This window comes from Bos indicus x Bos taurus, chromosome 2 (assembly GCF_003369695.1).
Source record: "Bos indicus x Bos taurus breed Angus x Brahman F1 hybrid chromosome 2, Bos_hybrid_MaternalHap_v2.0, whole genome shotgun sequence".
NCBI lineage: Eukaryota > Metazoa > Chordata > Mammalia > Artiodactyla > Bovidae > Bos > Bos indicus x Bos taurus.
This window is the reverse complement of record NC_040077.1, coordinates 87862889-87886660: the sequence shown is the minus strand read 5'-3', so window position 1 is coordinate 87886660 and position 23772 is coordinate 87862889. Positions and strand designations below refer to the sequence as shown.

The 23772-nt window shown below is 40.2% G+C and overlaps 1 protein-coding gene across 4 annotated transcripts in view; it reads left to right on the top strand.

Annotated features, from left to right (window-relative positions):
• The window catches only part of SATB2 (SATB homeobox 2), a 210033-nt gene that overhangs the window by 76816 nt on the left and 109445 nt on the right, over window positions 1-23772 (top strand). For all 4 annotated transcript variants that reach the window (XM_027563810.1, XM_027563818.1, XM_027563828.1 and 1 more), the window contains 2 exons: window positions 15574-15700; window positions 16824-16947. In XM_027563810.1, coding sequence (XP_027419611.1) covers window positions 15574-15700; window positions 16824-16947 — 251 coding nt within the window. The remainder of the gene's footprint in view (window positions 1-15573; window positions 15701-16823; window positions 16948-23772) is intronic.

Sequence of the window (23772 nt, the reverse complement as noted above, 5' to 3'; positions counted from 1 at the left end):
AATTTCTTTATTTTACATGGAATAATGAAAATTGAATGCTAAAATTAATAGTCACATAGATGTGATTGGGGAAGAAATTTGCAATCATTTTTGGAGTCATAGTTCTTAGATATAATGATATGTCAGTAATATAGTAATATTGTGTGAGCTTTTTTTTTTTTTTTTTGAGGCTGTAGTGAGTGCCAGTCATCAGGTGAGGCATTCAGATAAATGAGATATATAATCACTGATTGATTGCAGCTAGTTCTGAAATGTTTCCAAGTGTGTAAAAACCACAAATTGATAAATGTCCATGGGTATTTTAACTTAAGTAAATTTAATGAACTATGAATGATATAGATAAGTGTTTTATCAGAACATAAAGTTATTCTTGTTGCTGATGCAAATTAATTTTAATGTAATATTGGATAACTTGGTTAACTGCCTTCTTCCAGTATAGCAGCCTAGCAATATCATGATAAACATGAAATAAATGTCCAGTTTATTGGTGAATCATTATAAAGTGAATATGACAATACACTGTTTTTCCTTTTTTTGGGATGGGGGGAGTGGATCTTAGTTCCCTGACCAGGGATCAGATCCATGCCCCCTGCATTGGGAACAAAGAGTCTTAACCACTGGACTGTCAGGGAAGACCTGATAATATACTGCTGATCAAGTTAAAATGAACATAAAATAAAAATCTGGGCCTATACATGCTGTTTATCAGTGTAAAAGATTCAGTTCAGTTCAGTTCAGTCGCTCAGTCATGTCCGACTTTTGCGACCCTGTCGACTGCAGTATGACAGGCCTCCCTGTCCATCACCAACTCCCTGGGTTCACCCAAACTCATGTCCCTTGAGTCAGTGATGCCATCCAACCGTCTCATCCTCTGTCGTCCCCTTCTCCTCCTGCCCTCAATCTTTCCCAGCATCAGGGTCTTTTCACATGAGTCAGCTTTTTGCATCAGGTGGCCGAAGTATTGGAGTTTCAGCTTTAACATCAGTCCTTCCAGTGAACACCCAGGACTGATATCCTTTAGGATGGACTGGTTGGATCTCCTTGCAGTCCAAGGGTCTCTCAAGAGTCTTCTCTAACACCACAATTCGAAAGCATCAATTCTTTGGCACTCAGCTTTCTTTACAGTCCAACTCTCACATCCATACATGACTACTGAAAAAACCATAGCCAAGATTAGACATGAGGAAAATCAGTCTTGTAGTGAATATTTTTTATGTTCCTCCCATATATTATAGAATATACATGTTAAAACAACAAAATAAGATAGATAAAAACTGAAATACGGTGATCTTTTTTTTTTCACATTTGACTTAGTGACCTATGTTTTTAAGATTTGTGACTTTCCTTCCTTTTAGAGATGGGAAGTTGATGGCGACCTGATATTAGAATTAAAATGAAACACCACTCAAGTTGTTTTGAGAATGATTGAATTAAAAATCCACTTAATATCCTAGTCCCTTGTTTCTAAGGGAACACAACAGAAATTTACAGTACTAACTCTCATATAATCCTTGTCTTCTCCTTGTCTTCCTTACCAGCTTTTATTTTTTAATGCCCTGAATAAAAATAAAACTATTTACCTTTTGTGGGTCTTGTATATCAATGATTCCTAGGAAATATCATAGTATTTATAATTAGATAATTTAGAAACTTCAGCACCTTGCTGTTAATTTTCAGAATAATACTTCCTGAATTAGATTTATTTACTTAGGTGGTTTATTTACTTATGCTAGGGGCTTAGTTCATGTACAAAACCATCTTTAAGAAGAAGAAGTCACTTATTTGTGGAGGCATATCAGCATTATATTTCTTCTGTTTGTCCTATGGAGATGCAAAATTGATCTGAGCATGTCTTTTCTAATAATTGTGTTATTGTCTTTAATTCACATAAAAGAATCCCTGGGGAAAGCCACTCTTAGCTAATAATTTTAATGTAAAGGAAATTATGAAAACAAGTATATTTATTCAGGTAGTAGTCCATTAGGAGTCTGTAGGCAGCAGCTTTTGTTATTTTAGTAAGAAGTGCAGTTGGCAGAATGATAATCAGTTAAAAAAATCCTGATTGAGCCATGTTCCCTTTTTTGGTTGATATGAAAGCCATTGTTTTGCTCACCAACTGGCAGACCTTCAATTATCCTGAATTTAGAAGTTGTTTACTATACTTTGAAAGTTTAAAAATGAGCCCTCCCTGAGAAACAAAAAGCTGGGTGCTTGCCATTTTTTTTAAAAAGAAAAGTAGAATTTTAATGAAAGAAAAATCAATCCACCAATTCAATGTTGAGTTTATTTTCACAGTTTTGAAGGCTTGCTGTGTCTTAAAAATGACAGTAATCAAAGCCACCATTATTAGGCCTCCAAAGTATTTGGGCAGTATTTTGATTTAGGGTGTCAGAGCTGCAAGGGGGAGACCATCAGTAAGTCTCTGGGAGTGGATGGATTCCTTGAGAAGATTTGGTTTGAGGGTTTCAACCCCTCAGGCCTTTCTCTGTGGCTTCAGTAGCTGTCTAGAATATCTTGTCTTCCTGGCTGTCCAGGGTGCTAAGAGTACGGGGGCTCAATTCTCTATGTGTTGGGGGTTAACAGAGAGCCAAGGGATGGAGTCTGGGTAGAAAACATCAATTAAACCTAACAGGTGAGCTAGTTCTGCCCATGGCATGGCACAGTGGCAGGCCCCTTCCCTTTACCCTTTCCCTCCCTCCTTCCCCGCTCCCTCCTTCCAGTCCCCTCTCTCCTTTCATCTCCTTCCTCCCTTCCCCTCCTTCCCTTCTCCATTAGTTCATGTACAAATACATCTTTAAGGAGAGGAAATTACTTAATTCTCCTGTCTCCCCCTTTCCTTCCTTCCTTCCCTCTCCTTCCTTCTCCCTTTCCATCTTTTCTTCCTCCCTGCACCGTGTTCCATCTTCCCTTTCCCTACCCCATTTAGCTTTCTTCCTTTTTCCTCCCCTCCTTCCCCATCCATTGTCCTTCCTTCCCTCCTCCTGCCTCCCTCTTCCTTCTCACTTCCTTCTGTCCTTCCCTCTCATATCTTTGTGCCTCTACCATCTGCCAGGAGCTGTGCTATTGTGGAGCTTGCAGTCCAGTGAGGAATAGAGACGATAAGTATTTACAGGTCCAGAGGGCCTCTGGGATGCTTTGCAGCAGAGGGTGCAGGTGAAATACAGTTCCTGATATCTCTCAGATTTCGGCCACAACAAAGATCGAGGATGCCGCATGCCACAGATAACGCTCTGAGCAGCCAAATGAATAAATAAGTAATCTTTTCTTTTTTTTTTGTGTTAAAGATGGTAAGATGGAGGCTCAAGGAAATTAAGTGACTTGCCTCAGTCACCGAGAGGACAGTTTCCAAGCCCAGGCGCTGTTGACTATATCAGGTGACTTGCCATATTGGCCGGTGACATTTTAGGAGATTCACGTTTTTACTTAAGTAAAAACATTCTAAAAAAATGTAATGCTTACCTCTTTTATGGTAACTCACAATTCATGAATGCCAGCATATGTTTATACAGCACTTTATAATTTTCAGTGCCATTTAGCTCATGTTATTATAATTACCATTTTGTGAGTCAGGCAAGGGATTTTTCATTGGTGGTGATTTTATTCTGGTTTTTCTTTTAAATCCCCATTTTATAGAAGAAAAAAAGAGGTGTCCAGAGAGGTTAAGTGAGTTGTTCATAGATGCAGAGCTACAGCCAACAAATGGCAGCTCAGGACCAGACCTGGATATCCTGATTCCCAGTTTGCCCTCTCTCAGAAAAGTGTCTTTCTTGTTTGTCATGCACACCCTGTATTTTAGGCATCCTCGTGCTTACAGGGCTGTAGTTGGGGTTGTATGAAACAGTTAAACTGGCACTGCCCTTGCCTTCTGGCAGCACATAATCAAAGTAAAGTAAAAAGTTTTTGGAGTTTATGCCTATACAGGAAACTGTTTTCTTCTGTTAATATTACCTCTTCATCCCAGGGGTGGGGGAGCCTGGTGGGCTGCCGTCTATGGGGTCGCACAGAGTTGGACATGACTGAAGTGACTTAGCAGCAGCAGCCCATGCCAAATCCTGCAAACTTAAGGAGAACTGTAACTTCATTACAAATGTACTCCTAACCCTATTTTCCTTCTCACACTCCAGCACTTTCTCCTTTCTCTTTAACATTTGCTGAAGTGAAGTGAAGTCGTTCAGTCGTGTCTGACTCTTTGCAACCCCATGGACTGTAGCCTACCAGGCTCCTCCCTCCATGGGATACTCCAGGCAAGAGTACTGCTGCTGCTGCTGTTAAGTCGCTTCAGTCATGTCCGACTCTGTGCGATCCCATAGACGGCGGCCCACCAGGCTCCCCCGTCCCTGGGATTCTCCAGGCAAGAATACTGGAGTGGGTTGCCATTTCCTTCTCCAATGCATGAAAGTGAAAAGTGAAAGTGAAGTCGCTCAGTCGTGTCCGACTCTTCGCGACCCCATGGACTGCAGCCTACCAGGCTCCTCCGTCCATGGGATTTTCCAGGCAAGAGTACTGGAGTGGGGTGCCATTGCCTTCTCCAAGGCAAGAGTACTAGTGAGTTGGAAAAAAGGAATCTGTGAATCTCTTGGCCTCCTGCCCTTCTTTTGAGGAGGATCAGTAGCTTGATCTTTTCCATGCTCTAGCTTCTTATTTCTACCCGACACCTGGGCTGTGCTTCCCAAACATGGCTCATTCCCAGCGCTTACAAAGATCTACCCTGGAGCTTCTGTTCTGCAAGCCCGGGTAGGCTTGCTGCTACCACAGCTGCTCTCAGGATGACCTTGATCTTGAATGCTTTAGCTATTTGCTTAATATGACCACTCTCAATAGCACAATCTTTACTAAACTACAACTTTCTGGGAATGGGGAGGGAAAAAAAATCCATTTCTGGTCTTCCTCTACTCTTCAGATCATCTGTAACTGTTCAGCCCAGCTACCATGGGATAACCAGACTTCCTGTCAGGAATAAATGCTAAATCTCTGCCATGGTTCAGTTGCCTGTTGATTCCTATGGCATTTTTCTGATGTGGTTGAATATTTAACGCGGCTCAAATAGAACATTTTCATGATTCATCAAGTATGTTGTGACTGTAGATCTACCTGCTATTCAGTTCAAGAAACTGTTACCTACTGAGAGCACACCGCATACGTGCTAGGTCTTTGACTTCTTTGTTATAGCCATTAGAATGGTAGTGCCATATTTAAAAGTTTGGTGTGCCACTTTTATGTATGACATTTCCAAAAGATGGAAATCAAGGTACCGTCAGAACTTCTTTGAATATAAAATATCTGAAACCAGAAAGCCATGTACATTTTTAGATTTAACAGTAGAATATATGTGAAGATGTACTGAAAGTAAAAATTATTAAAATGTTCTTAAAGAACCCCCCAGGAATTTAAACCAAAGAAAAAACCTCCAAACTAGTTGCCATTTTGTAATCGTTAGAGCCATATTTGCTTCCATGTCTTGTAGTTTCTTAACAAATTACTGTGAAATCAGGTTAGTTGGAACATGAATAAATGTAGAACATAAATGAGTATACTTTTGCCTTCCTATTATGTGGCAACATTTTCTTTGATAATCAATATGCCCTCATAATATTGCCCTTAAAATCAGATATTATGTAACTTTAAATTATAGGAAACAGAATATGCCTGAAGGACAGTTCCGGAATATATAATTGGGAGCATACAGTCTATAGAATTTCCAAGGGTGTTGAGCTCAGTGACATGGTACCTGGAAAACTGGGTCCTCAGTAAAACTTGTTGCAACATTTGAGCTTCTATCAGAAAAGAATACATGTAATAAATTAAGATGGGGAGTATGTTCATAATGGTATTCTTAGATCTTCAGTGGATAGACTTCTTACCCCAGAGGATGCAGAAACACCAGCTAAACAAAATTTATGGATAGCATCTGCTAGAATATAGCCAAACATGTTTAAAAGAATATATACATTTTCCCCTGTGTCTTTGATTATTGAAGATACTTTAGGAGGACAAACACTAGGGAAAAATCTCTTTATGCAAATATATTTTTGAATAGAAAGGAGGAGAAGTTTGTTTGTGTTACCTGCCAAAATTAATCATTTGATTCTGAACTCTTTCAGGTAATGATTAAACTGAGAACAATAATAAGAAAATATATACCAAATGAAATAATTTTATTCAGTGGCAGAAGCTCAGAACTGATCGCAAATAATTTCTCATAACGCTTTTCTTTCTCATTTGTCCTATTCCCCATGTAATAGTTTTAAATGGCATTCTTATGAAATAAATAACTAAACACCAACCATATTTTTTTCATATCCTGACCAATATTTTGGCTGTTTTTCAGAAGAATCGGAATTTTGAAAATTAAATAAAGGTTTCTAAAATACCAACTTCAGAAAGTTTTATTTAATTTGCGGAATAATTTTCTTCTCTCTGTCTGTTTTTTTTTTTCATAGGGTCTTTATTAATTTAGTCTAGTTACTTAGTGCTTATATTAAATAATCTAATAAAAGTCAGGGTTATAGCATAACGTTTCCCAAATGTGAAGCAGCATCTATTACATGAGACAAAATCTTTATGCTGCAAAATGTAAAAACCATGTATAGAATTACAAGGCACGAAATGGTACTATATGTATTTTCTAAAGTAGAACATTTTTGTAATGTAAGGGGGTAGTCAGCTCAAGAAAAGATTGGCAGACAGCTCTGTATCACTGTCGTTTGTTCAGAAATATGAATTTGCTCTAAAAATTCATATTTCAGGTTTTCAATACTAATAATATTCCTGATCATTTCTCTTTATACAGATATGATTTAAGATTAAAGTGAATGTTCTAAAGAGTAAAAACCTACCTTGTTTGTTTTTGTCAATAATATTTGAATTGTTACAGGCAGAGCTTTCTCTGTGAGTATGTTTGTGTGTGTATGTATTTTTAGATGAACTCATTTAACCAGTGCAGCCTCAGTATTTATTCTCAATTGCCAAAATATTTATTTTTGTCCTATATTTTCTTTTGTATTGTTATAAATTCAGGATTAAGTGTATTGTAGGTTCCCAGACAAGTATGTTCTGAGATTTCATTAATTTGTGTAAGTTGTAATGGTACTTGAAAAATGTAAGAAATGCTGGAAGAATGCTATTTCATTTACCATTTACTTTTACCTCAATGCAAGACATCTGAAATATGGATAGTCTTTAAAATCAAAGCTGAAAGTGTAGGAGAGTTTCACTAAGTTTTACTGGGGTACTGCTAAGCTATGTATTCAAAAGGAAAATGTGTGCATTTCAAAAACCATTTTTGTTTTGCCTTTTTTTCTCCTTCCTCATTGAAAAGTCATTCTTACCACAGGTTTAACAATAATAACTACAATTTATGCCTTTATGCTGCTACAATTTGATGATATACCACAGTCAGGCCACAGGTTAGAAACACAGGCTGAGTTATTATATGCTGCTGGGTAGTGATTTCCTGTGAACTGATTTATGGATAAATAATTCTATGTTCTTATTATATAGGATAGACAGTTTTTAATTTCTTTAACAAAGCTTAGCTGAACAACAGAAAATTACATGCTATAGCACAGGGACACAACCACTCTGAGGAGGATAAACAGATGCAGTCAATGTCATGAGTTCTCCTATTTTTAAAAGGGGCTTCATCAGCATTTGGTGTATTGTGGAAATAATACTGCCAACCAGAAGCCCCAGGGCTTAGTTACTCTGAGGCTGGGGTTTTGTATTGATACTCTTTTGCTGAGATCTTTTCAAGGAGTTATGAAATATGTAAACCTTAGCCTTTAGATATTAAAGCTAATGTTTCATTTTTTTCCCAGGCTGAATTTTCATTTTGTTTGAAAATTAATGGTAAAATGTACCTGGAATAAAAGAAAATTATTCATCAAGCTGTTCTATAAGAATACAGCTGATATCTTGCTGGGTTTCTCTATCTGTCTCACCGATTGATTTGTAGGCTTTATTCTTCGATACACCAATATATATCTGTTTTATCAGCATCTATCTCTGTGCCACTGCAAACTGTGAGAATTATTCTCTTATACTTTATAGGCGATCTGCTGCAGGTGTTCATGAAATAAACATTTCTTATATTTGAGGTACAGGGGGTAAAACTGTCATTTTGGTTTATTTTAAGAATGGTTTCACTTAGGTATGTGTTTAGCAATAATAAGCTACTCTACTCAACTGTGAGCTCCATAATTACAGGGATAATGTGTATTGGGTTATGTTTTCATCTTAGTGACTTATGCTGGAGACACAAAAGAAAAATTTGTTAAATGAACGAATAACTAGTGCTTACATAAACCCTTTTGATGTTTTATTGATTATATTGTATTATCCTCAGAAGTGATCAACTTTCTAAAAATTTGAGTCAAATATTGATTAACTCTAATGTGTATTATCTCCACGCTTGTTTTCACATAGTTAAATAATACTAGTGATATGAATTATGCATTTACTGAGAAGAGTATTTGGTGTCTTTAAGTCAGGTTATAAACTGATAAAAATAACAAATACAAATGAACACAAGCAAGTATTGATATTTCTTTTGCGATATATTCACTCTTTGGCAGAAACACTGCATTGAGAGAGTAAAAAACTGGTTTCCATGATTGTATGTTTTTAATTTTAGACAAAAATCGCTTCCATTCGCAACCTAATTTTATGTCACTAATGGGAAATTTACCTGCAATTGTATTTTGTTATTTGGTCTAAAGGCGTCATATGAAGAATGGATTGGTCCTCTGCATTTTAGTGAAAGATTTGTCTAGATATAAACAATTTTATTTATATTATGCTCAAGTCAATCATGTTAACATCTGTATGAATTTCAGCCCCCAAATAAAGGCCCATAATTTGCAACTCAAAGACCTTGAAACTGCATCTGTAATAGTCCTCAGCACCAGGCATTTTGTAAATGTGTGCAGATGATAAATTCTTTGGAAATAGGAAAGATGATGTGGGAAATAGTGGTTATGTCTGAAATGGCACTGTTGAGGGAGATGATTTTTTTTCTCAGAGAAGCTGGCTTTTTAGGCCCTGACACCTGTTTGCTTATTGGTCTCTTGTGTTCCTTTTTTAACATTAAATGTCAAGACCTTGCCCCATGTGTAACTGTGTGGTGGGGCACAGCATACACGGGCAGAGCTGAGTGGGAAGGGAATTAGTCCAGTAGGTAGAAAACTTGTCAGGTGAAGCCTGGAGCGTAGTCCTGGCCATCATCTACTGATGCCTTGAAAACTCACTCTTTTCTGTTCTTCACCTCATTTTCAGGTGTCACACTGACCCCGTGCTCTCCTCTGAGGATGAACTCTAATGGTTTGGGGGAAAAAAAACAAAACAAAACACTTTGTATACTGTAAAGTACTATAAAGGGATATTGTGATAAAATAAGCTCCTTCTGGGATACACAAACCAACCATGAGTATTTACTGTGCAGATACATAGAGAAAGGAGTTGCTTCAGGCTGGGTTGACCAGAGTTGGAATTATTCTTGGTACATAATTTGAAGAATGCATACAATTTCCAGAAGTGAAGGCATGGGATGAGTACTCCAGACAAAGTGAGAGTGTGATATATATTCAGAAAAGAATTGGGAATTGCCATTTATTGAGCATGTACTGTGTGCCTGGCTGGGTGTGTGTGTCTGTCGTGGCTGTGTGTGTGTGTGTGTGTGCGTGCTCAGTCGCTCGGTTGTGTCCAGCTCTCTGTAGCCCCACGGACTGTAGCCTGCCAGGCTCCCCTGCCCATGGAATTTTCCAGGCAAGAATACTGGAATGGAGTGCTATTTCTTACCCCAGGGGATCTTCCCCACCCAGCGATCGAACTTGCACTGGCAGGCAGATTCTTTACCACTAGCGCCACCTGGATGTGTCTGCTGCTGCTACTGCTGCTAAGGCGCTTCAGTAGTGTCCAACTCTGTGCGACCCCAGAGACGGCAGCCCACCAGGCTACCCTGTCCCTGGGATTCTCCAGGCAAGAACACTGGAGTGGGTTGCCATTTCCTTCTCCAATGCATCAAAGGGAAAAGTGAAAGTGAAGTCGCTCAGTCGTGTCCGACTCTAGCGACCCCATGGACTGCAGCCTGCCAGGCTCCGTCCATGGGATTTTCCAGGCGAAAGTATTGGAGTGGGGTGCCATTGGATGTGTCTAGTACTATCTAATCATCATGGCTGCTGCTGCTGCTGCTAAGTCACTTCAGTCGTGTCCAACTCTGTGCGACCCCATAGACGGCAGCCCCCCAGGCTCCCCCGTCCCTGGGATTCTCCAGGCAAGAACACTGGAGTGGGTTGCCATTTCCTTCTCCAGCGCATGAAAGGAAAAGTGAAAGTGAAGTCACTCAGTCATGTCTGACTCTTAGTGTAGTTTTTTGGTCTGGAGCTTTAAAACCTATTCATGGAGTATAAACATTAGAAAGAATTTTGTATACTTACGCTGTTTATATTGAGATTTCTACAACACTGTGAGTCAGATATCCCCTGTGGGTACATACCCTCTCTTCTTTCTTTGTCCTCCTTCACTGTACTGAAGCATTTCTTGGGGGTCTGTATCTCTCCTTAGAGGGAGTCAGGAAAAGGCTGTTATGATATAGTTAGATTCACCTATCTGGATTATTTCAACCCTTTTTCCCCCCACAGAATACTTCCTTCTTTTAGTCCATCTGAATTCTAGTCTAGGTTTTTTTTTTTTTTTTAATTATTGGAGTATAGTTGATTTACACTGGGGTTAGTTTGAGGTGTACAGCAAAGCAAGTCAATTATACAAATCCGTCTACCCAGTATAGCTTCATTGTCCTGAAGTTTTGCTTTGATGGTGTTACATCTATACCCAAGAGCTTTCAAAGATCTACCTTATTCTCGTGTTTACTAGGCACTTACTCTGTGCCATCCGACGGCCACATTCTCATTCTCATTTTAAGCCTGGTGGCAACCCTAAAGAGCAGGCATTATTACTGTCCCCATCTTACAGACAGTGGAAACTGAGTCTTGAAGAGACTACTGAACAACTTGCCCAAAGGCTCACAGCTGACAAGCAGAGGGGACTGGGCATGGACTCACCTCTGACCCCAGGCCTTGCTTATGACCTCTGACCCATACAGTGTGCTACTGAGTTGGGCATCCAGGCCTTCCAGAGTTGGAACCAAGCTCTTTCCAGTCTTCTCTTCTGATGTGCTTCACACTTGAACCTGTGTGGCTTGTAGGCTACTAAGATGAATTAGCACAGGGTATTTGAAGTGAATCTCTGATTTCCTAGTGAAGTTACTCAGGGTAACCCAGCCCTCATGAAAGGAGCTGAAAATAGATATCTGGGGTGAAGTTCTGATGGTGAAATTAAAGAGGTTCACTTTCAGTACATTTGATGGTACAAAAAAATGAGACACTGAGAGGTAAAGGGTTGTTGTACTGATTTTGTTAGTTTTAAAGTAGGAGAGATCTGAACCTACTTGTGGGTAAAAGGAAGGCGACACTGCAGAGCAAGGCTGTAAGAAATGAATAAGCAGGGGGGAGGGGCAAGGGAACAGGGATAAAAAGAGGGACACAATTGATGCATGCTTTTCCTTTGTGATTTAAAATAATGAGGGCCTTTTGTAGGCACTTGACTGAATTAAAGATTAAATGATATTAAAGTCATCCTTGAGTAAATATTTTTGAAATTAATTATATTTGCCTTTTAGGGAGCATTACATGCATGATAAGACACTGCAGTTTGTCTCTGACTCTGTGCGACCCTATGGACTGTAGCCTGCCAGACTCCTCTATCCATGGGATTCTTGTCCATGGCAAGAATACTGGAGTGGGTCGCCATTACCTCCTCCAGGGCATCTTTCCAACCCAGAGATTGAACCTGTGTCTCTTATATCTACTGCATTGCAGGCCAATTCTTTACCACTAGCTCTACCTGGGAAACCCTAGGAAGCATAAATGTGTCAAGATAATTACTGTAAATTGTTGGAATTAACGATATCCAGGCTCTGTACTGGCGCTTCTCTGGTGGTTCGGATGGTAAAGAATCCACCTGCCAATGCAGGAGACATGGGTTTGATCTGTGGGTCAGGAAGATTCCCTGGAGAAGGGAATGGCAACCCACTTTAGTATTTGTGCCTGGAGAATTCCATGGACAGAGGAGCCTGGCAGGCTACAGCCCATGGGGTCATAATGAGTTTGACATAACTGAGCAACTAACACATACAACAAAGCTCTGTACTAAGGGCTCTATATTCAGTCTCACAATATTTATGTGAGGTCAGTATTTTTATTGTTGCATTTTACAGATGAGAGGATTGAGGTACGGGGAAATGATGGAACTTGCTGTGGTTACATGGTTAGTAGGTAGAGGAGCCAGAATATGAGCAGCAGCCATTTGACTTGGAAGCTGGAGTTCTTTGTCATTATGGTGTCTGCTTCCCAATTTGATTTCCTCAGGCAAGGGGGGTGGGAGGCATGTTCAAGTGGGAGGGGACATGGGTAAACCTATGGCTGATTGATATTGATGTTTGGTAGAAACCAACACAGTACTATAAAGCAGTTATCCTTCAATTAAAAGTTAATTAATTAAAGAAAAAGAAAACCAATTCAATTTTCTCAATTAACACTTGATACCAGCCCAAGTAATATTTCTATTTGTTTTATACCAAGGAAGGAGGACTGTATCTCAGGAAGGTATTTCCAAAGAAGGTTAATACTTTAGACAAGACCTCGTTTGGAGGAAAGGCTTGTTAAGAAGAGTTGCTCCAAGTCCCTGCCAGGCTGGAAGAGAGCAGCTTCTGGACATGGCGGTCCTGGCACTTCTCGCACCTGCAAACTCTGGCAGGTAGTTAAGCAAAGAGCATGACTTCTAGGTGCAGGTTAGTCAATACGGTGTGAAAAAGAAAAAGCACACACCACTTCCCATTGCCTGAAAATAGCGTGTGTCAACAGCTCTCTTCCAAGATGTAGAAACCAACCTGTAGCAGCTGCTCTCTGTGCAGGCATTAAGTGGTGAAGACACCTGTATGGGTCTAATTCCAGCCCAAACAAGTCTCCTTCCGGCTCATCAAGGTAGGGAGAGAATTCATCTAAATGGAGATGAATAATTTCAATAGAGTGATTGTCTATCATTTCCGGTAGAGATTCCTCCCCCTCTACTTTTGTAAAAATTGAGGTATAATTAAACACAATAAAATACAGGCATATTAGGTGTTTGGTTACATGGATTTTAACAATTTTTATACCCATGCAACCACCAGCCAAAACTAGAAATCCCTTTTATGTCCCTTTCCAGTCATGACTCTGCTCTCTTGAGGTCAGCACATTCTGACCTCTCTTCTCATAGATGAGTCTTGCTTGTTCTTGTATTTTATATAAATGAGAGCATTAGGAGATATTCTGTTGTGTCTGGCTGCATTGTGGTATAAACTTGCAGCAGAACACTCCACAACAATAAAAAGAAATGAACAACAGCACACAATAGCATGCATGAATCACCTCTAGAGGTGTGTGTTAAAGTTTACAGAATTCGATGGCTTCATGTTACCTTTGTATTCTTAGTAACCAAATGACCCACACAGTTGTCTTCTACTTGTTTAGGAGTTGCTGGCTTTGTTTTTTCTCCCTCTAATCTCTTATAATAGAATACCACCTTTAGGAGATGGTCAGGTTGTACTCAGGCTTCCCAGGTGGTGTTAGTGGTAAAGAACCCACCGGCCAGTGCGGGAAATACGCAAGAGAGTGGGTTCAATCCCTGGCTCAGGAAGATTCCCTGGAGGAGGGCTCAGCAACCACTTCAGTATTCTTGCCTGGAGAATCCCATGGACAGAGGAACCTGGCAGGCTCCAGTCCTTAGGGTTGCAAAGAGTCAGACACAACTGAAGCGACTTAGCATGCACACACAGGTTATACTCAACTTATGGGCTATCACGATAATGGATTTTTAAAGGGAATTTAAAACTGTGGAGTGGTTTTTTTTTTTTTTTAAAGGAAATATGTTAGACATGTCCCATGGTATCTTTTTAGTACTTTCAAAAGTCAGAAGCAGTAAAGGAAGCAAGGAAGCAGACCTGGCCTCTGTGGATGGCTGTCCAGTGGGTGCTGGATGTTCATTTCATGACTACTCCATGCTGTGTGCTGTGCACTTTTCATTGTCATGAGAGAGAATGTTAGGAAAACTATCCCCACAAGAAAACAGCTTTTCTTGGCAAGTGAAATATGACTTAAGGAGCCAGAACTGGAGACATACGGTACTATGAATGAGAGCTGTGTTACTTTATTGGATCTGAGTCCAGGCACTATTTATACTGCAGCATATTCAGCACCAGATTGTTAAATCTTAATACTGAAACAGTGCATCATTTTAATATTTTTGTTCTGTTTATTCCCTGTTTTCAAGCATTATGTCAAGCATTGCGCATTCATTGATTTCATCTTGGACAGGACATGCCCTGACCAGAAAGTTCATTTCCTATGATTGGAATTTTGCCCCATAGCTATAAAGCAGCATCTTGTGAAGCTTTTAAAGGTTTACTTGGGTATACAGGTGTTATCTCTCTTTGATGATAAAATATATTTTTTGAAAGAACAATGTAGCTGGAACTCACCTGTGTTGCCAATAATAAAAATAAAAATGCTGTTCCTCGTCTATCACTGAAGCATGGCTGTGTGGGATGTGTGGCAGTTTTTGACATCTAGGGGACCTTTGGATTTTTTTGTAGCATACAAATAAAATGTTTGTTTCTCTGTGTTGTTTGTGAAATGGGTTTCTCTTTATATTTTGTTATCAGTGTATGGGTGCCCTGTGCTCCAGATAAGGTCCATCTGGTGAATAGCCTAGCATTTTCATCATGCCTTGCTGAAGCTGTCCTGTGAATCTGTCCAGGTCTGACCAGGATTTTTATTCTCTCCATTGTCACGAGTGTTTACCATATGTAGCACAGGGGAAGGGTACCACTGTCACTGTAAAAAAGGCTGAGGAACTATCAAAGGGGTAAAAAAAGGAAGTTGAAGGCATCTCTGCTGTTTCTGATCTGTGGTCAGTCATTGTGCTATGGAACACAAGCCCTCCGCCTGGTGAAATGTGAATTTAGAAGTGAATTCTCATTGCTTCTTCAGCTCCAAATGCTATTCACACTGGGGTTCGCACCACAACCAGGATGTGACTGTGTGTGTGCTGAGCCCACACACAGGAATTTTCTTGTACAATTCAAAACTGAATCTTATATTTACTTAAGACTTGCTTTTTTTTTTTTTTTTTGTCTATGAAATCAGCAGTTCGGTATATTTAGCATCAGTCTTAAGTTAGACTGTGAAATAAGACTTTGGGGGAAGGAAGTGTCCGTATGGTTTTCTAAGTAATTTAAGAAACAGGAAAACATAAAAAAAACTGATTGTCCGTGATTAAACCTCATCCTTTCATTCTCATCTTCCTGTATAGTTAACTCAATTGTCAGCCAGAGAGAAATAGGCTATTGCACGGGGTTGTCAAATATCTGAGTGGGCCTTGAATGTTGGCTATTGGATGACCTGCTTAACATTGAACAAACAATGGGAGGGTTTAATAAATAGCAGCTATGTGTTTATTATGTTTTTCTTCCCTGTGCAGGAATAATCAAGCTGGGGAGGTGGAACCCTCTCCCCCTCAGTTACGTGACAGATGCACCTGACGCGACAGTGGCCGACATGCTGCAAGATGTCTATCACGTCGTGACGTTGAAAATCCAATTACAAAGGTGGGTGTCTCTGAACATCTGCCCTTCCTTACTCTTGGAGCTGCTCCGTCGATCATAGACTCGCTGCAGAGATCAGCTCATCCTGCCTTTGTTAATTTCTTGACATTGGATGAAATGAAAAGAGAAAAAAAAGAAGAGGAGGGGAAGGGGGCCCTTCACCAGGCATCTTTATAGTCCACATTCCAACTGTTTTATGTTTTGTTTTCAGAAGCAGTGAAGTGGTAACTTAGGGGAAGCTTGATAAATCATTAAAAATCTGCAGCCCATAAAGGGGCACTTTCCAAAGCCCCTAATTTAATGAGTCCTCTGGTTAAATGCTTAGTACATAATACTTGAAGAATCAACACCTCTGCTGTTTCAGGCTTGTGTTTGAGGGGTGGGTTGGGTGCCTGAGTAGCCTGCTTACCCAGAGGGCGCTGGCACTGGACTTTGCTTTCCTCTTTGGTAGCCTGCAGAAGTTCTGGGAATGGTTCCTTTTTTTCAGATACAGCACTCAAGACAAAGCATACCGTTAAAGAATCTAGAGGTTCTCTGCCATACCTTGTGTTGTAAAGTGCCTGCAAGTTATATCCCTTATATTGTCCTTTCCTCTATAGGTTTTGAATTTACCCCCTTTCAGAGAATTTGCACTTTAATAGGGACCTACCATTCCTGTCCTTGTCTAGGAATACTTTAATGTCTTTAGTTATTTTTTGGTTAGGTAAGTAACATCTCTAGATTGTTCTGTGAGGGTTAAGGGTGAAAGTGAAAGTAGGCCTTCAAATCTGATGAAGCTTCTGTTACATTTAACCTTAGGAATGGCCAATAATTAAATTTAAGTTGCAGAAGTTTGTAATTACACTGCCATGCCATTTCTATCAGCAGGTTGGAAAAATCATATTTTTAAAAATTGGCATTTCTTTATCTGCAAAATGACTGTTTTTCTCAGGCTAGTGTGATGGGCAACTGAAAGAGGCCACGATGGGCTCTGCTGAGGCCCTAGAGAAGCAGTTTTACTCCCTTTCCCTCATTTCAAGCCCAGGTTCGACCCTGTTCTTTGACTATGCTTTACAGGACGGGGGGTGACTGCTGTACTCTACACTATTAGGGTTTGCATGTCATTCATTCTTCCTCTGTTTTCCAGTTGTTCGAAGTTGGAAGACTTGCCTGCAGAGCAGTGGAACCATGCCACGGTCCGCAATGCCTTAAAGGAATTGCTTAAAGAGATGAACCAGAGCACATTAGCCAAAGAATGCCCTCTCTCCCAGGTCAGTGTCTTCAGAACAAACGAAGCAGCCATGGGTGTGCTGTCTAGCAGGAGGGGCACTCCCGCTCAGACAGTTGTCTTTGTATTCACACTACATCGTGTTGTTCAGTTGCCCAGCTGTGTCCAACTCTTTGTGATCCCATGGACTACAGCATGCCAGGCCTCCCTGTCCCTCTCCATCTCCCAGAGTTTGTCCAAGTTCATGTTCATTGCATCGGTGGTGCTGTCCAGCCTTCTCATCCTCTGATGCCCTCTTTTCCTTCTGCCCTCAGTCTTTCCCAGCATCAGGAACTTTTGCAATGAGTCCCCGGTGGCTCAGCTGGTAAAGAATCCACCTGCAATGCAGGAGACCCCAGTTTGATTTCTGGGTCAGGAAGTTCCCCTCGAGAAAGGATGGGCTATCCATTCCAGTATTCTTGGGCTTTCCCTGGTGGCTCAGACAGTAAAAAATCTGCCTGCAATGCAGGAGACCTGGGTTTGATCCCTGGGTTGGGAAGATCCCCTAGAGGATGACACTACATCTTAGGTGGGCAAAACTATGGAGATTGTGGTGAATTTTGTTGTAGAGGAGAACTTATCACTTACTAGAGCTCCGATGTAGTAGGAGTCACATTAAAACATTTTACACTCATTCTTTAACTTCTCATACATGTCATAGGAGGTGTGTATCAATATTTCTATTTTATAGATCAAGAAAACAAGGCTCAGAGGCACTTTACCTGCATAAGCTTACTCAGCTGGTTAATTGCAACTCCAGTTGAGACCTCCCTTGCCAAAGTTCAGGCTCCAGATTGCATTTCTTGGTCAATGAAATGGGTCAACCATGCCAAATACATCTTAATTTGTTTATGTTTGTTTATTGAGCCTTTTCTAGGTCTAGCAGAGAGAGATGATCTTTGCATCATATATGTTCTATAGAGATTTTGTGGTGAGTTCAGCATGTAAAAATGCACTGTGAGAAAAAGTGGTACTCTTTCTTTAATGAACTGATCATAAGCTATAAGAAGTCACAAAAGTAAGAGATCGAGAGGATGAAAGGGACGAATGCAGAGGAAGAGCTTCTGTTTCTGTTTGTGTTCATGGGTGAGGGCACCACTTTTTCTAATAAGATGTTTTAGTGGCTATAGGGAGTGGCTTAGAACAGCTGTGAAGTGAACTCAGGTTGACATTATTTAAAGCTATGAATGGAAATCCATTTTCTGGTGTGAGTTGCTACACTTGATTTAAGACAGTAGGCTGACTGCATGTCTGTCAAGTTCAAGGGATGATAACAAGAACTATGGAAACTTGATATGTCCTGAGCTATGTTCTAGGATAACAGTCTTTGGGGGAAGTAGGAAGCCTAGTGGTTAAGAGTCAGCATTGAGAATCAATCAGATCTGGGTTCATGTCTTGGCTTACAAGCCTCTGTGACCTTATCTATTTCTTTGTAAGTAAAACCAGGAGAGTAATAGTTCTGAGTCATATAATGAGGAGTAATGAGATAAATCACATAAATTCTTGGCCTAGTACTGGCATACAATGATACTCCATAAATAGTACCAGCTGTTATTATTGAGACATGATATTGTTGGTGTGAACGGAATATTTTTTATATGTGTCTTGGAGAGTGTTTTGGAATAGATCCTCTGAGACAAAGCCTGCTATTAATATCTTTGATTCCAAAAAAATCAAGACAGCGTGCACCTGAGTGACTGGTAGATGGAAAGGGACACTAGTGTTTCTTGACCATCAGTCATGTCCCTGCTTCTGTGCTCACAGCTTTCGTAGGCCATTTCAGTACCTCCCTGTTGGTATGTTTTGTCTAACTTTTTGTGACCTTTTGGAGTCACACCAGGCTCCTCTGTCTATGGGATTTTTCAGCCAACAATACTGGAGTGGGTTGCTATTTCCTCCTCCAGAGGATGTACATAGGATTAAAGCTTGTTGCTAGAATTTTTATTTATTCCAGTGTGATTACTTATGAAGTTCTAAAATATATATATTTTGAATTATTCTGATCACATATAGGGACTGGATAAAGAACAATTTAGAGAAACAATTCAGTCATTTGTCTTAAATTTTACAGTTAGTCACAGTTAATTTTCTCTTGGATTTACTTAAAAGTCAAATTGGGCTTTGCCTGGAAGTAGACAAGCTCCTAACTTAATATCACCAATTCGGAATTTTATCCAGGGTTTTTGAGGCCTGCAGAAATTTGGTCAGTATTGATCAGTTGTGATTATTTGGTTTGGTTATAGCTGTAAGATGTGACTAGAGATACAGCCTGCATGGAAGGAACCCACATGAGGAACTGAGAGCCCTGAGCTCTACTCTCTCTCTCTCTCTCTCTCCCTCTTTTTTTCCCTGGCTGAGCCATGTGGCTTGTGGGATTGAACCTGGGCCCTGGGAAGTGAAAGGACCATGTCCTACCTATTGGACAACAGGGAATTCTTGAATCTCGGTTCTTTTGTGATCTGGGGCAAGCCTGTCCACTCTCAGAGCCTCATTAAACTCGTCTGTAAACTGGGCATGATTGTGTCCACATATGTCATGTAATTCGCAGGGTTGTCTTGAGCTTCGAATGAGAACATCTTTACCCTTGCTGTAAAAATGCTTTTGCTCCCCCATTCTCTCTTCGCATTGCTTGCCCACCGAGTTGCCCAACCTCAAAAGTTTCTTTTCTGTCACTCTCATAGTAGATACTATGGGTTCTACCACCTCCATATTAAAATCTTCCTCCTTTATGCCATTGCCTTGTTTAGACTTTCATCACCTCTCTTGTGAAATATTTTAAGTCATCCTGCGTCATAATCTTTCTTCTGGCACCTGCTTCTCCAACACTAACATTGTATCATTTCCTTGTCTATAAGCCTCCAGCGGCTCCCCCTGCTCATCCTATAGGAAGAACAGACTGAATACCCTGTGTATACCGTGAAGATGACAGATACTAGCCTGATTTCTATCAGTCACCTTCCTCCCTCTACCTACATCTACTCAGTGCTCCAAGTGTATGCAATTGAAACATTTAACATTGCTCAGACTTCACCAAAATACTCCCAAGATGGAAACAACCTAACTACTACCCTTAGCATTTCCTCTACTCCATGCACCTATGTTTTTGATATTTTTGAAATTGCCGTAGAAACCTCTTTACCTGTTCAATCACTAGCCTCCCCTGTCTACATGAGACTAGTCCTCAAGGGAGATGTGCCATGCTCATCTCTGGCTTCGGTGGCCCCTGTGCACAACGCCGGGGACCTTGGAGTCCTTCGGTGTGGCACTACTTGCCTTGTGCTGTGTGATTTCTCTTGGCTAGCACACCCTACTCTCTTCTGCTTGATGAAATCTTTCAAATATCAGCTGGGAAGTCACTTCTGGTGAAGAACCCTGACCTTCTGATTAAAGTAGTTGCTTCTGCTTTTAGTAACCTTTTGGACACACCCCTGTCAGAGCACTTATCACAACCTGCTGTCAGTGTTATCTGCCAGTTCTCATCACTTAATGGACTGCCTCACAATAGCAGAAGCCATCTCTTATCTTTTATCTCAGTGTTCTCAGCATTCAGCACAAAGTGTATCTTGCATGTAGTTGTTACTGTAAGGCAGGAGTTTTAAACTTTGGCCCAACTAAGCTTTTGGGTTGGATACTCTTTGTGATTGGGGAATGAGCTGTGATTCTGTGTATTATAGGATGTTTAGCAGCATCCTTGACCTCTACCTACTAGATGCCAGTAGCATTCCCCACCCCACCCAGCGCCAGCCAAAATGTCTCGACATTGCCAAATGTCCTTTGAAAGGAGGAAAATGATTCTTGGTTGAGAGCCACTGCTCTAAGGTCTTTAATTAATTTAATAATTAAAATGTTTTAGAAAGTTTTATAAAATATAAAGTTTTATTATTTTTACAGTGTTCTTGGCAGCTCTAAAATATTTTGAATGAGAAACAATGAATATAGTACTTTGGTGGTTGATGCCCCCAGAACATTTTCAATCAAATGGGGGCTCTTTTCTGTTGCTTACATATGGGGGATATTTGATTCAGGCTTCTGGTATGTTGTGTGATTTTGGAAAACATCACTGGAGTACTCCTTCTCAGCCAGCAAGGGCACATAATATACGTGTCTGCATTAATCCTATGCCTGTTACTCTGAAACATTCTGGATTATTCACTTAAATTGCATAGCTGGGTTGGATTTCAGTGTGGAGATAAGCTCACTCATTTTGTTGGTGGTTACCATAGAATAGGTGAATATATTTTTATTCAACCTGTATAGTGTGAAAAAGAATTAATTTTTGTTTATAGAAGGTGAAACAGTAATTTAAAAATGTATTTTACCAGCTGGAGTGGAGTCTTAGTTGAGTCAGGTACTTTACAAAGGATTGGGGGTATAGTGGTGAAGATGAAAGAATCGAAGCTTTCAGCCTAGGAAGAAGAGAGTGGAGCACCCAATAGTATTTCACAGGAGAATGGTAGATTATTGGGCTATTTAAAATATTCTCAGTTCATGAGTAAAAGACTGGTTTTGAAATATTCTCCCTTATTACCCCCACGTCAATCCATTTTAAGTATTTCCTCACTTAAGTTTGGCAGTTGCATAAAAGAATAATTCAGTGGCTAGTATATGTTTTCTTGAATATCCCAGTGGTCTACATTTCAAAAGAGCAGGTTTGAGGGCAGAAGGAAAGAGTGGAAAAGTCCATAAAAGGGCAACAATTGCAGGCTGAGGAATATATATTTAAAGACAGGGAAGTCGTGATTTAGCTGTTCTCTGTCTAGCCAGATGCTTAGAAAGTATAGGTTATGTTTGTGTGTCTGTGTATTTATTTTTGATTTCACCTTTCAAAATATGTTTAAGTGCTGACAGCTTCTTCCTTTTCCTCTGATGTCCTCCTGAGTCACCACTTCCAGCCTCTTCCATCAGCCCCATTGTCTGTCCCAAGCATCCTAATTTACTGTACCTTAGGCCTGCTGCTGCTGCTGCTAAGTCACTTCAGTCCTGTCTGACTCTGTGCGACCCCATAGACGGAAGCCCACCAGGCTCCCCCGTCCCCAGGATTCTCCAGGCAAGAACACTGGGGTGGGTTGCCATTTCCTTCTCCAATGCATGAAAGTGAAAAGTGAAAGTGAAGTCGTGTCCGACTCCTAGCGACCCCATGGACTGCAGCCTACCAGGCTCCTCCATCCATGGGATTTTCCAGGCAAGAGTACTGGAGTGGGGTGCCATTGCCTTCTCCAACCTTAGGCCTAGGTCTCCCTTATTAAATGGTCTCTAACTATTCCAATTTGAAAACATTATGAACATGTCTTTCTGTGGCTTACTAATTTTTTATTCAAGGAAAAGTTAAAAGACAAAACCCCAGATCCTTAGGGTTTTAATCCATTAAAATAAAAAGATCTAGCAGTACCCACCTTAACTATCTCATAGGTTATTAAGATGATCAAATGGAAGGACAGTTTGCAAATGTCCCCTCCTCCCTTCCTAACGTTATCTCTGCAACACTACACATGCTTAAAACTTTTTTCGTGTATGTGGTAAAAATACATAATATGAAGTTTATCATTTTAACAATTTTTAAATTTATAATTTTATAATCCAGTATTACTAACTACATTTACATGTTGTACAATCATAACCCCCCACCCCCATCTATTTTCAAAACTTTTCATCACTCCAGATGAAAGTTCTGTAAGTATTAAGCAATAATTGCCTATTCTTCTCTCTTCCAACAGCCCCTGGTTACCTCTGTTCTATTTTCTGTCCCTATGAATTTACTTATTCTAAATGTCTCATAAAAGTAGAATCATAGAATATTTGTCCTTTTGTCTTGGTTTATTTCACTTGGCATATAGATATGTTTTTAAAGCAGCAGTGTCCCATGCCCCTAGTTGAGGTTTTATTGCCAAATATTTGAGGAACAAGATGACTGGTAGAAGTTACTGAACTGTGAAAATGTTATTGTATTATGGTGGTGTTTATGTAGTCTTTTAGAGACACAGATTGTAGGATAATGATTTGTGTCATTCTAAGCAAGTCTTGCCCATTGGAGGGGTCATTAAAGGACCAACTTAAATTGCAATATGCCAAAATAATCAGACAATGAAATCGTATAGCCAAATGGATCAATAGAAAATAACAAATTGATCATGCACTCATCTATAGACTAGTGACTGATCGGTATTGTCTTAACCAGTTGCCAACTGTCCATTTCATTTAATCTTAAATTCACGTATGTCCTGTGTTAACCAGGTGTTGACTGTCCCTTTCAGTTATTATCATGCAAAGTTGTATTAGTTCACGTCCAACCTCGTGAATCTTGTTGATGGGCACGCACAAATGACAACGTCAAAGTAGTTCCCAGCGGGTGACTGGGATGATGTCTGAGAAATGACTGCATGGAGGGAAGAAAGCTGACATTCACTGGCTCCATATCCTGTGCGCTAGGCGTTCTGCACAGATCTTCTCTCTGAATCCTTCCAGCCTCAGAGGCTAGTATCCATATTTCACTCTCACAGATGAGGGTGCCCCTGTCACACAAGCAAGCCCTTCCATGGTCTTTTAGGTAAGGAGTTCTTGAATTGACTCATGTCAGACTCCACAGCCCAGAGGAAGTATTTCTATCAACTAGAATGGCAGGAAGTTTCCATTTTGATAGTATAACTCAGAAATGGTGATGGAAAAGGATGTTAGAAGGCTGACAAATAACATTAATTTTTCATGATAAAATAATTCCTCCAAGTCATTTTTTCCCTATACTATACCTTCCTGGTGGCTCAGACAGTAAGGAATCTATCTGCGGTACAGGAGACCCAGGTTCAATCCCTGGGTCAGGAAGATCCCCTGGAGA